Genomic DNA, 13521 nt, shown 5'->3' on the forward strand with positions numbered 1-13521 from the left:
TATACAAAAATAGATTTTATTGCCTCTGTCAGCTAAAAAACGGCAGTTTGCAGAGACGACTAATCTATTCTCCATATTTACATACAGCCACTGAATAGGTTTATTGTATCATATCATGCAACATATTTCATTCATGAGGATTCTCAGTGACATCTACTGACTGTTTACAGAACACATTGAATGATAGGGGCCTGTTACATGCATTTTATATCAAGTTGAGCCTCGTCGAGTGTTTCGTTTCCCTTTAGCGTCTGCTCCCCTTCTTTTCTTTATAAACACCCCACTTCATTCATGGATGGAATATGGACTGCACACACTTCACTTTGCTGTCGGACCTTTCAGAGGCACTCCTGTAGCAAAAACCTGAGCTGACAGTGACACTGAGCAGCTGCGCTTGTGCACACGCACACACACGCTTGTGTATTTACAGTTGACACATTCACTCCACCGCCTTCATAAGAAGAGGTTGTGCTTTGTGACATTCCATAATGGCGTTTCCAAACCTAGCAATACATTATCTTTCATGTTCTCTGTCCAACATCAATTTGACGATATTGTGGAATTCAAAGGTTTTTTCATAATATAATTATCTAATTACTATATATTGATTTATTCATTATGTCAGCATAACAATTTGAGGCTAATACAATACAAACAATACATGAATGCATGCTGTGAAGTTAGACATTTATAAGAAATGTTTTTTCTAGAGTTGCCCATTTTAATTTAATTACTCAGTGCATTCAATTAACATCTAAATAAAATCTAATAAAATTGTTATTCCAGCAAGAATGATCAGGATATTTGGAATATTTGGATAATTATCAGGATATTTGGGTTTGTTTAATATGGTCAGTATTGCAAATGTTAAGAAGAAACATTTTCATGATTGTGGAATAAACCTCAAAGACATTCATTATGGTATCTATGCTCAATCAACATTATTCTTACTATGAAATAAGTTTTATTCAAAACATTCTGCACTATGATGATTATATTTTTGGGTTGCTCATCCATCCATCCATCCTTCCCATTCTTGTGAACATGAAAATCCTTGAAGATTTTTATTCCAATTTGGAACAACAATTCATTTGGACCCAAATTACCGATGGTCAGACTGAGGACATCCTGTTCTTGTGAATGTGAAGTCAGAGAATTTCTGGACAGGACATCATCTTCACTCATGAATTAACTTGTTTTGTGGACAAATGTCAAGGTCGCTCCCGTGGCTGTCTACCCAGCCTGAGGTGCTTGATGTTGACTAAATGCACTGTGGTGTAAAGGAAAATCCACGGCTCAGAATGTTGATGTCACTTTCCATTTTAATTCTGTACTTGTTGGGTTGGTGCAGTGTTGTATAGTATCAGAGCGTAAAGAAAGGTAACAGGATGTCTCGTGGACCGTGACCTTGCAATGTATACTTTGCTTACATAAAAAATTGTTCCACGAACCCCTTTCGTTGGAGTCAGAGCTCCAACACACTCACAGCTACAGACAATTCTGGAAAGTGGAGAACCAACACAGGGAGAGATTCGAACTTGCACGCGCCACCATGTGGCCCCTTGCAGAATCATCCATCTGAATATAATAACAATTGCACATAAATAATAAATAACTAGTGAGGCTACATAATGTCTTTTGTTACCCAAGTTATGAACATTCACAAGGGGAGTCAAATTCCCCTGAAGGCACATGACAGCAGATTATAGGCATCAGTGCAATTCAAAGTATGCCCAGTAGACGGGTTTAAAGTGACCACTTTTATGACCACAGAATTATTCATCAATAAAAATAAAATTGCATTCGCTACCTAGGTGTTTCATCCTGAAAAACACATGCAAATTTGATATTCTTTCGTACTCTAATCCTCACAATTACATTACAGCCCTCCTAGTTCCAAGTGGGGCATAAGGCATCAGTAATGGCAGTAATCCACTACCGCAACCTTTAGAGGGTGGATTACAGATTATTGTCTTTGGTACAAGAAGACTGCAACTGCAGGAGGAAAAATTACATTTCATGTCAAATGCAGCATCTCTTGTAGGGATTTGAGGAAGCCAGAGATCCTTTGGTTCTTGTCAGCTGTTTGAATTAAAGTTACGTAGTGGTAGGGCCAGATAGGGCAAAATCAGCATGGTCAGAATTAACGTTTTTTCCCCTTATATTTTGCAGTCGTATGATTTAAATTATTTGACAGCGCTGGTGGGAGATTTTATGTCACCGTTGTTTTTTTTCCAATTTGGTTTGTCTGGACTGATCTTCTGGTGGCTTCGTCTCTGGGAACGCCTGCTTCTGGTCTTGCGTGTTGGGACAGCGTTGGGTCGGGTTGAGTCAAGCAGGGGGTCAAAATGAACCTTCGCACTGACAGCATCAGAGGAATCATCAATGAAAGCCAAATTCTCCCCCAAATAATCTAGAGGCTGGATAACAATGTTCACTTTCTCTGTGTCCTTTTCCCCACGTCCCTGTGGGATTCGTTCTGTCTGGGTGACCTCGGAGCCCGAGTCTGTCTCACTAGAGGAAGAAGTGTAGGAGGACGATCCAGTCTCTGATTGGCTGCCTGCCACATGCCCATTCTGCATCACTTTGCCCTCCCCTGCCGTCGCAGATGCACTGTTGCTGTGGCTGTGATGGCCATGCTTACGTCTACGATGGCGCCGTTTGAATGGATCATCCAGCTTTCCAGGGATACGGACATCCATAGACATATTCTGTATATTTTGAGTCCAGTCGGTGGCATGAGCTCTAAGCTCTTCCATCTGGAGGAAGAGAAAATGTTTCATGCTAATATAGTATAGTTCATAAATGCTCACAAAACAAACATAGCTTCTTAAAACCAAAAAAAGTATGTGAAAACCAATCAAAAATCAGCACCAATCATGTTAGATTGTAATACGCATCTATTATGGGAGGGTGTGGTTGTCCACATTGCTGCTTAATGATGGCTAAAGGTCCATTTCTGCTTGAAAGCTAGTTCAGCATCATGTTTTAGGGTTGTCACAGGTCAAGAGTACTTATTATTGCAAACAATGTGTCACTTGCAGGCATCAAAACCAGCACACACTAAATGCACGAACATTTTTTAATTAAACGAAGTAATGTGCCACTGGATCTGAGTTCATTTTCATTTTGCAGTTATTCGCTACATATTTGCAAGTCTACTTTCACCTCAGCACGGGTTTTCTTGGACAAAACCCGTATCCAGTTTCCAATCATGGTGAGGATGGAGGCAAAGTAGGCCAGGCCGAGCAGAATCCAGAACCACACCAGGGGCTTGTACCAGTATTCACTACCTGCATCCCCTCCATCACCTTAAAGCAACATGGAGAAGATGAGTGTGCATGTCTACTTTCAGGAAATGAGGTGTTTTGATCTCCAGCCACTAGAGGGAGTTATAATCCCAAGTATTAATAATTCAGAATTCCTAGCAGCAAGCATATAAATTATTCAACATCGAAATTAATTGTGCAGTCAGTTATTACCAATGTTTGTTTTAGTCTTCAGGAAATATGTTTTCTTAATATATGGACAAAGATTACCTTAATGCAGAAAACCAACTTTTTCTTTTAAGTAGACATAGTAAAACACATATTCCGGTGAGCCATTCCTCAATGCAACGTCAGCAACAGATCCTTTAGGATTTTGCAAGTGTTGAGGTGGTGCCTCAATGGGTGTGCTTTCTATCACCAATGGTCCTGTCCACAGTTCACTGATTGTCCTTCCTTGGACAATTTGTGTTGTGTACTAACCACTGCATGCTGGGAACAGCCCAAAAAGACCTAGCATTGCAGTTTTTTCCTTAAGTAAAAGTCACTGAGATTCTAACTCTCACTGGTATTTCCATCTACCAATAAATCATGTTCATGAAGTGACTGTTCAGTCGCAGCATTAAAAATCCAGATAAAAAATGTTACGGCTGATCACGCTGTTGTGGTGAGGGACACGTTTACCTGGCACGTAGTCTCCGAAACCCACAGTTGTGAGGGTGATGACCACGAAGTAGGCCGACTCTATCAGAGACCAGTTCTCCACTCTCTGAAACACAGCTATAGGCAGGGCTACAAAGAGCACCAGGCCCAGCAGGATGGACAGCAAGGCTGAGATGACGCGCACGATGGTGGCACTCACCTTCCATTTCTGGGAAAATAAGCCAAGGATTGATTAGCGGTTCAGAGCAGCAGTTACCTTTGAATAATGATGAATAATAAGTGAATTATTCGAAACTAATGAAGTAAATAAAAAGATCAGGGACTTCAAACAATCAGGGCAATCTGAGAGGGTTCTAACCAGGAACAGATCCTCAATTTTTCCAATAGCCTTCCTCAGGACAGTTCCTAAATGGTCCCCAACTCCGGCCAGCAGAAATCCAAACATGGGGATTCCCACCAGTGCGTAGAAGATGCAGAAGACTTTCCCCCACTCTGTCTGGGGGGAGATGTTCCCATAGCCTATAAAGGGAAGGGGTGAAGACAGGCACTGTGAGTGTAAAGAAACAGAATGCTATGAACACCCAGCTGGAGACACACCGATGGTGGTGATGATGGTGCCTGAGAAGAAGAAAGCGCTGGCCAGGTCCCAGCTGCTGGAGAAGTTGCCCTCAGATGCAGCCATGGTCTGCAAAGGAACAAACGGCAATTGTGGCCTAATAAACGTAAAGGGAAATATATTGATTGGTGCACATGAAATGCTGATTATTTGATACCGGCACAGAAGTATTGAGTCAAGTAACAAGTGTTACCGTGAGCCAAATTGCAATAACGGCTGTATTGACAACCTTGGCTCAGCAACTGCATTTACAAAGCTCTGGAATTAGTGGTATTGGAATCCGATCATCTTGTCCTTTGTCAGTTTGCTGCTAAACATTGGACGGATGTCCAAGTTCCGTCCATGCCACATGATTAGGCTGAACACTGTTACCTTTAACAGATCATCCAGCTCGGTTTCGTTGATGCAGGCGTAGCGCAGCAGGAACTGTCGGCTGGCGTTGACATGCACAAGATGGTTGTTCTCCTCATTCTGTGTCTCTAGTGTATGGAAGACCAGAGCCCCCAGCACCAAATAAAGCAGCACCCCTGTGAGGATGACCAGGAGGGTGGAGCATCGCATGGTGGTGCCAGCGCTCAGCCCCAGATCCACTCGCTTCCTGCCCCCACCGCCGGCAGTGCTGCTCCTCTCTATTCCACAGCTAGAAGAACAAACGGGCAAAACTGGACCTTAACCACAGCCACATTTACCACAGCAACTACACACAAATTCCAGCCGCTGAATATCTGATGGAAGAGCTGTCCTGGGGACACCTCACGTCTCTTTGTCCTTCTCCTCCTCCTTTGCGCTCCTGCCTTTCTTCCTGCCTTTCTTCCTGAGGATGGAATCACTGGACCCGTAGTTGTGAGGCACGCCCTCCCCTTCACAGTCTGATGGGAGAGACACTGGAGAAAGGGAATGCTGGACCTGTTACATGCAGTGGCACAATAAGTCCTAAACCCTAACGCTGACATGGCATAACCGCTCAATCAATGGCATCTTGCAAGAACAAAAGAACGTCTGCAACATTTATGAATTTTGCAGATCTGAAAAGACATGTTGCGTGTTACATAGTGGACTGATGACAGATTGCCACGTCAAAAGAGAGGCAGATGCTGATCGTCGCCACGGGAACAACACATCCCCTCAGTCCAGGGTGGTGTCCACATGAATTTAGAACGTAATCTGGTTGAAAGTAATGACTAAAAGCTGCGGAAACACAAATTACCAAAGGCCATAAAGGGAAAACTAAATCGTGACAATGGATTGGTACGTTAAATATTTTGTTAGAAGTTACAGCGTCCTACAGGTCAGAATACTGGCTGTTCTTCAGAAATAATGGGATGTATTCCGTAATTAACAGTAAGAATGTTGAACTACATTTACTAGGATGTATTTCGGACCAAACGCATCATTTTCCATCCTACTCTCCTGGAGTACGAAATTTGAACAGAATCTTCAATGTGGCAGCGGCGGCTGATTTATCGCGGACGAGTGTGTGCATTCTCTACGCTTGTGTGTGTGTGTGTGTGTGTGTGTAACTCTAGAAGTTGCAATGCGGTTGCTGCTTGATTTAGATGCCATGCTACATGCTCTGTTAATGCGAGGACTGGGTTCGTATGTTTTAGAGGGAACGTGCCAGAGTGAGGCTGTTCGAACAGACTTCAGATCAAGACGACCTGCCGACTCTGAGACAGCAACATTACAACCATGGCAACAACAAAAACTCTCCCAGATAAAATGATTTATAATTGTACATTTCAGCATAAAAAGCCAGTGTGATTTTGCTATGTAAAATTGGACTCATGTGGAAATAGTAGTAATAACCTGCACTGGACCCCATTGTTCAAGCACATCTTTCCAAAAAATCTGAAAGTGAATGGTCTAAATTACACACGGCAATGAGATGCAAGGTTTCATCATTACTCAGTTCCTACAAACCCCTCAGTAAATCAGAAGGAAGAGTCTCTGTTTCCTACCTCCACTGCTAACTGCTGTCGTCCCCACAGCTCCGAGCAGAGCGCAGTCTTGGAGCGAATGTGTGTGTGGTGTGTGTCCGCCCTACACAGTGTGAGTGAGCGTGGGTGTGGGTTTTTCTGAGGAGGGATTGGCTGCCATTGTATGGGCATAAAATTAATAGATCGTTCATCAAGCGGGCTGGGCTCTCCATCTATGTGCATGCATGTGTGTGAGTGATAATTACGCGGGATGAAGAGGGTGGTCAACTGAGTGAGAACGAGAGGCAGGGCGGGGTCGATGCAGATATTTAGAGCTGGAAAAGCCTTGTTGCTAATTTCCCTACTGCTGACTCTGCCCGGGCCTGACTGGCTCTCTGTTTTCTTTCAGACGTCCCCACGCAACATTCAGAGAGCAGATTACTGCCATCAGGATGCAGGAATGCATCTGTCCAGGTTAACAGTGCTCTCCAGCGTCCCCAGTAGCAAGATAATTACTGCTCACATTGATTTTGTTGGTATTTGTAGTACATAAACCTGCATATAAAGTAGCAATAATGCATTTCTGGTAGACTGAGATTCTGTAGCTGCTCTCTCTGAGCCGCCCTCCCTCTCGCTGTCCCTTTCATGACCCGCCCCACGCTCAGTCGGCCTGTCTTTCAGTCAGCAAGGATCAGAGCTCTTTCTTCTCAACAGCTTCACATGGGTCAGGCTGAAGTTAACGCGCCCAGGGGCCACTCCCCCACCCGCCAAGCCCCGCCTCTCCACAGAGCTGAGTGGCAGCTGTGCTGCGCTGAGGCTTCTGCAGGGATGCAGTCGCTCTTGGGAGGGTTTGGTGAAAGGCACCGACCTCACAGGCTCGCCCCTTGAGACCGAATCAGTACTCATTACCGAAAACCCCCCTCCCTGCCTGAAAAATTCCACAGTGATTATCGGACGCCTATTCATAGGAATTTAAGCACGTGTTTACAGTTCTGTGTGGTTTTCTGATGACGTGCTGGGACTGTGCTGGATGCCAAACAGTGTGTGCTAGTTTATATTATGTATATGTTTATTTTTAATAAACTTTATTTTTCAAATATTAACACATTTTAATATTTTACATAATATTTTGTCACCCAAGGGTACAATAATATTGTAAATGTGCCATAAAGGCTAAATGAAATGTGCAGACATACAAAAAAAAATTTATTAAACACATACATACATTTACAGTGGAGGAAATAATCATATAAACCTCTGCTGATTTTGTATGTTTGCCCACTTACAAAGAAATGATCATTCTATAATTTCAATGTTTATTTGAAAAGCGAGAGACTAAACAATAAAAAAATCCAAAACAATGCATTGTTAAAAAAGTTATTGATTAATTAACATTTTCATGACTGAAATAAGTATTTGAACCCCTATCAATCCGCAAGATTTCTGTCTCCCAGTTGTATTTTATCAGGTCAGGAGCTGACATTGGGAGCTTCTAACCTCGTTACACCCGTCCATAGAAGCAATCAATCTATCCAGATTCCAAACTCTGCACTATGGCGAAGACCAAAGAGCATTCCAAGGATGTCAGGGACAAGATGGTGGACCTACACAAGGCTGGAATGGGCTACAAGACCATCGCCAGGCATCTGAGTGAGAAGGTGATGACATTTGGAGGGATTATTTGCAAATGGAAGAACCATAAAATAACTGCCAATCTCCCTCAGTCTCAAGCTCCACGCAAGATCTCACATCGCAAAGTTTTAATGAAAATGATAATGAGCACAGATATCACGACAAATTGGACTTCCTTTTTCACTAAGAAAACTGTTGGTAACACACAACACCACGAAGGACTGAAATCCTGCAGCCCGCAAGGTCCCCCTTTTTTAAGAAAGCACATGTACAGTTTACCACTTAACATCTAAACTGTTGAAGGAAGGACTGGAAAGTTTTGGGGTCAAATGAGACCAAAATCGAGCTCACTGACATCAACTGCAAGAATATCATCCCCACCATCAAACATGAAGGTGGGAACATTATACTCCGCTGCCCCCTTGCTATCCGCCACAAGTCCTACGCCTCTCTCGGGTCGATGCAAATGTCCCAGTTCACTGGCAGATAATCCTCTGGGGAATCCTCTGCAGCAGCACTTGATCCTGTTTGGCACAACACACACTCATGGCACTGCCCAGTTTAGGGAACACACAGGAAAAGGGGAAACCTCTCATGCTACGTACTGGTCAACCGCTCTGCCCTCTACTGGTCCAGCCTGCCCTATGATGAGTCTGGATCAGCCCTTCTCCACCAGCATCAGCACTCCTTCATCAGGGGTGTAAGCACAAGCTGTGTGTGACCAGAGACCACTAAAGTCACATTATAACTGTTTTCAAATGCAATTTTCTGTTTTTTTTTTTTACTTACAAAATCAGCACCACTCTACACACACATACACACGTTCATATGTGGGGCAGTGGTGGCCTAGCGACTACAGTAGGAACTCATAACCAAAGAGATATGGATTCAAATATGGACTCAAATCGCCAAGGTGCCACTGAGGTCCCCTTGATCAAGGTACCGTCCCCACACACTGTCACTAAGGGTGATGGTTAAATACAGAGGACACATTTCATTGTTTCACCGTGTGCTGTGCTGCAGTCGATCACAAAAACAATCAATTTCACATCTATACATACACATACATGTGGGCTCACTTTCTAAGGCGTATTGTATTTATCCAGGAAATATTGAACAAATCAACAAGCATGCTCATTTATAACACATAGCACATAAAAGATCCTCTTCCCCAGTACTGAGCTTTAATCTTAAAAGTGTCAGAAGATGTGCCTGTCATCATCAACATGGTAGATGGTGCAGACTGTAACATGTTAACACTGCATCAATAAAAATACATTATTCATATCGCAATATTACTATACACTGCTGTGCCTGCAGAACCGGGCCGTTAATGAAAACCATTACTACTCTTGCATCTTTTCCCTGCTGCTTTTCTCAACGCTGCCTCACTTAGCCTCCCTCCGCTTTAATTCATTCTGCTTGGTATGTCAGTCTAATACAGGTAGTCGGTTCTATTGACTTTGCAGAAATTGCCAGAAACTTGATGACACAATGATGAAAACACGTTGACGATACTGTAATGCACTGTACATTTGACAGGTTACAATTGTTTACAGAATATTGTGCATAGAAATTAGTGTTAACAATGAAACATTCAGTCTGTGAAATGCAAACATGTCTGAAGATGTGACTGATTCAATTAAGGCATTAAAGCATGATTTCTGCATCTGCAAAATGAAATAGATACAAAACAAGAAAGCACTGGTTCACCAGTCATGTGTATCTTGGAGAAGAGGAATTAACTACCCAAACCAGCCCTTTCCTGTTCCTGTGTGTAATTATTGTATCTAAATATTTATCATAATCTTAAACAGACATAAAAATTAAGAGATTGCAGGAACTTCAAGATTGGTTTATTGTCAGTACAACAGCATACACAGAATACCTTGTATTGAAATAATGTTTCACACAGACCCCCCCATAGTTTAATATATACACATTAAACTAAACTATACTAACTAAAACTAAAACTAAATACTTAAATACTGATGCTGGCCTACAAAGCCAAACATGGAGTATCCCCATCCTACCTCACAGCCCTCATTATACCTCACACTGCACCTCGTGTACTCAGAGCCTCCAGTCTGCTGCTCGCCTGGTCCCTCCATCTAGACTCTTCTCCGTCTTGGACCCTTAGTGGTGGAATGATCTTCCCCTTGAGGTCAGAACAGCTCAGTCACTGAGTACTTTCAAACGGCAGCTCAAGATCTTCCTCTTTAAAGAATATTTAGATTAACTTGTAACCTTCTTATTGTCTGACTTATGTATAGAATCTACAACATAGTGAATAATAAGATTGTATTCATAGTTGGGGGTCCTAGTGAACCAGAATTGATCACTTCATTGATAGTAACATGGAAGAACGTTCTGGATAGTCGCTCTGGATAAGGCCGTCTGCCAAATGCCTGAGAAAACATGGTGTCTCAGCATTGCATCCTGTTTCTTTTTGGGAACTGAGAGTGTTTTATAGTAAACATGTACTCTGTAACCCCATGCTTCTTCTGTCACTGCTAGAGCCACTCTAGACATTTAAACAACAGACGTCACTTGTAAAGAGCTCAGCTGCAGTAATATTTCGATCCGGTCCAGTCTTTTGCTTTCAATCCACAGTCTCCTGGCATTGCTGGCATTTCTGTCCATTTACACTTTCTTATCAAATTGAAGAAGAGTTAGAGCTTTAGGATTCAAGAAGAAAGTGAGTGAAAGAAAGAATGACTCACCAGATGAAATCAAATCTGGATGAAATGTGAAGCACATTGGAAAAAGTGTAAAGTGTTTCATCCATTTCCTTTAGCAGAGTAATTAACTGATGCACCTCTCTCCTGTGTACACTGGGCGGTGTGCCATCGCCGCTGAAGGTTATAAATGCGGGGCTGGAGGAAGCGAATCACCTCTCCCATTCAAACTCAGTTTTATAATATTCATCTACACCCTGAAGCTGTAACATCCACCTGCCTGATTCTGCATGATTTGTTTCACAGCAAATCTGCATCCACTGTGCATCTGAAGCAATCTGTGTGAGAGCCGGCCTCTCGTAACTCCTGGATTCTGAATGATGTCCAACGGCTATGAAATGCAAGTCTGAGGGTCCAGCAGTAAATCGAGGCCATGGTACCGGCATGACCAGGAGATAAATAGCAATGTGTTTCTTAGGGAAATTATGAACTAATGGGTAGTGATTCTTCTGTCCAAAAATGTTAATTCATTTATGTTTTTTCAAAGGCTTGTCACATTTTTCTAAATTGATTACATAGATTATTTATTGTGACTTAATATCTCCCTATTCATCTTTTTGTTCTGTAGCTGAATCCACATGGCTCCACAATTCTGTTGTTATTTTTCCTAAATCTTGCTTTCAGGGATCTTGGGATCCCTGACTGTGGTTGGTGTTGGAAGCCAGGCAGGGCAGGTTGTGGTTAAAACTGCTAAAGGATAGTTTATTTATTTATCTCCTCAGTGCAAGATGAACAATATCTAAAAGTCATTAAATTAAGAATATTAACACATTAATGTTAATGAACACAAAATTTTCTTCATTTTCTCTGTGCCCCACTGCAGCTGCATTGAAATTCACTATGCTGTAACACCTCCCTTTTTTCCGTTTCTTTTAAAATGCTGTTCTGTCCAACCCTGTGATAGAGTATAATGTTTCATCTATTTTGACACTTAAGCTGTGTGTTGTGTCCCTTCACCAGTTTACAGATCGCAAGGAAATCTGAAAATTGTTTATTTTATTAAACAGGTACAGTGGTATGCTATATTATATAATATACATTACAGATGGAAAACCACACAGGACCCGTTAAACTGCATTTCACCCATTTGTAAAAATTCTATATAACAGCAATATTACATTTTTGATACATTATATTTGTTTTGCTTTAGAGAGAGGGTCTCATTCTCTGGAAGATTCTGTAATTATGTTTAATGTAATTATATTAAGCTGCATCTTATTTATCTGGACTTGTTTTATTGTAAAAACAGAATTTTAAAATTGTTCTGATTATGTAAATGTCTGTGTGTATTTAATTATTTGCATCAACACATACAGGTCAACATAATTTTATATATATATATATAGAGAGAGACACACACACACACACACACACATACACACACACATACATACATATATACATGTGTGTGTGTGTATATATATGTAATTGTCTGTCTTAAAGTTATCCAAATTCTGTAGTTGAATCCAAATAGCTTCACAATTCCAAAAAATTCCAAAATCCTGCTTTCAGGTCTCAATGACTGTGTCTGGTGTTGTAAGCTAAGTGGTCATATATTAAATATGACCACTCTGATATATACATTTCGATAACGGTTTTCAGTGCTTCCTAAAAAGAGCAGAAAATTGGGAATCTTACTTTTGGCTGATCGTCCAGGTTGCTGAGGTGCAATGGTGCTCTTCTAGGTTTCCTCTTTTTTCCTTGGCTCATGCTGTGCCTGGCATCGCTCACATCTCATCCAAGCCCATGGAGATAAACACAGCCGCAGAGAGCGGGAAAGCGCGAAAGAGAAGGTGCAAGGGGGAGACATACGTGCTCATGTTCGCCGTCAGGATGCACAGCCAGGGCTAGGAGCGTCCATCTACACCTGACTGGACCTTCAAAGATGACTGAACCAACGGGTGGACTTACGAGCGATTACATTTAGAAACATGGGGCCGGTTGGGTTTTAATGTAAGGGAAGATGAAGTGGTCTAACAATTAAGCCCCATTCAGCTATTTTTGATGATGCATGGAGTTCTGGGTCAGGAAATTGCTTAGTTAGAGAATGTCAGCAGTCCCATTTAGATCAGGACTGGCGAGCCATTAAAACACAAATTAAGAGCACAACTATTACCCAGGAGAGACCATTTCAAGGTTTTCTGCCAGAACATTCCCCTTAATAACTTCTTTTCTTCCACCTTCATCTTGACTGATTAACAGTATAGAATATTATATATTGTAATATTTTATATGTATTATATATATATGTGTGTGTGTGTGTGTGTATTATAAGTAAGTATATAATATTGTATATATATCTCGGGGATTGTTTTCTGCATTTTACTCTGTATTTACCCTGTATTACCACTGGTTATAAACTGTTTCAACTTTGAATGCTGATGGGTCAGGAGGAATCTGTGGAGGTGTCACGTGATGTCTTGTGACGCCCTGCACCGCCCCTGCTCCTGCACGTCCAACACACACTCACACCCGAACACCGTCACATAAGTATTAGCCAGGAGACAAACCACGCCCACTCTGTTCACCCCCTCAGCACACGTCCATTTATACCTCACACGTCCTCTGGTCAGTGTCTGGTCTTGCATTGTAAAAGGTGACTCTGTCACTGTGTACCTTGCCTAAAAAGCCAAGTAAAACACTGAATCGAGTTGTTGGGCATCGCCCTACTGTTATTTACTGACAATAAC

General features: G+C 41.9%; 1 protein-coding gene across 2 annotated transcripts; it reads right to left on the bottom strand.

Annotated features, from left to right (window-relative positions):
- Nucleotides 1-1315: 1315 nt before the first annotated feature.
- kcnk4b (potassium channel, subfamily K, member 4b) lies at nt 1316-12524 on the bottom strand. 2 transcript variants are annotated; one of them, XM_028982311.1, is made up of 8 exons: nt 12470-12524; nt 5303-5429; nt 4918-5185; nt 4527-4614; nt 4288-4448; nt 3951-4137; nt 3169-3311; nt 1316-2759 (listed from the first exon to the last, which is right to left on the bottom strand). In XM_028982311.1, coding segments are annotated over exons 1-8 (1548 nt in total). In that variant the 5' UTR covers nt 12471-12524; the 3' UTR covers nt 1316-2186. The 2 variants fall into 2 exon arrangements, with proteins under 2 accessions (XP_028838144.1, XP_028838145.1); XM_028982312.1 differs by lacking the exon at nt 12470-12524 and adding an exon at nt 6504-6781 and having other exon boundaries at nt 5298-5429.
- Between the last annotated feature and the right edge of the window lie 997 nt (nt 12525-13521).

The sequence above is a fragment of the Denticeps clupeoides genome, chromosome 6 (assembly GCF_900700375.1).
Source record: "Denticeps clupeoides chromosome 6, fDenClu1.1, whole genome shotgun sequence".
Lineage (NCBI taxonomy): Eukaryota > Metazoa > Chordata > Actinopteri > Clupeiformes > Denticipitidae > Denticeps > Denticeps clupeoides.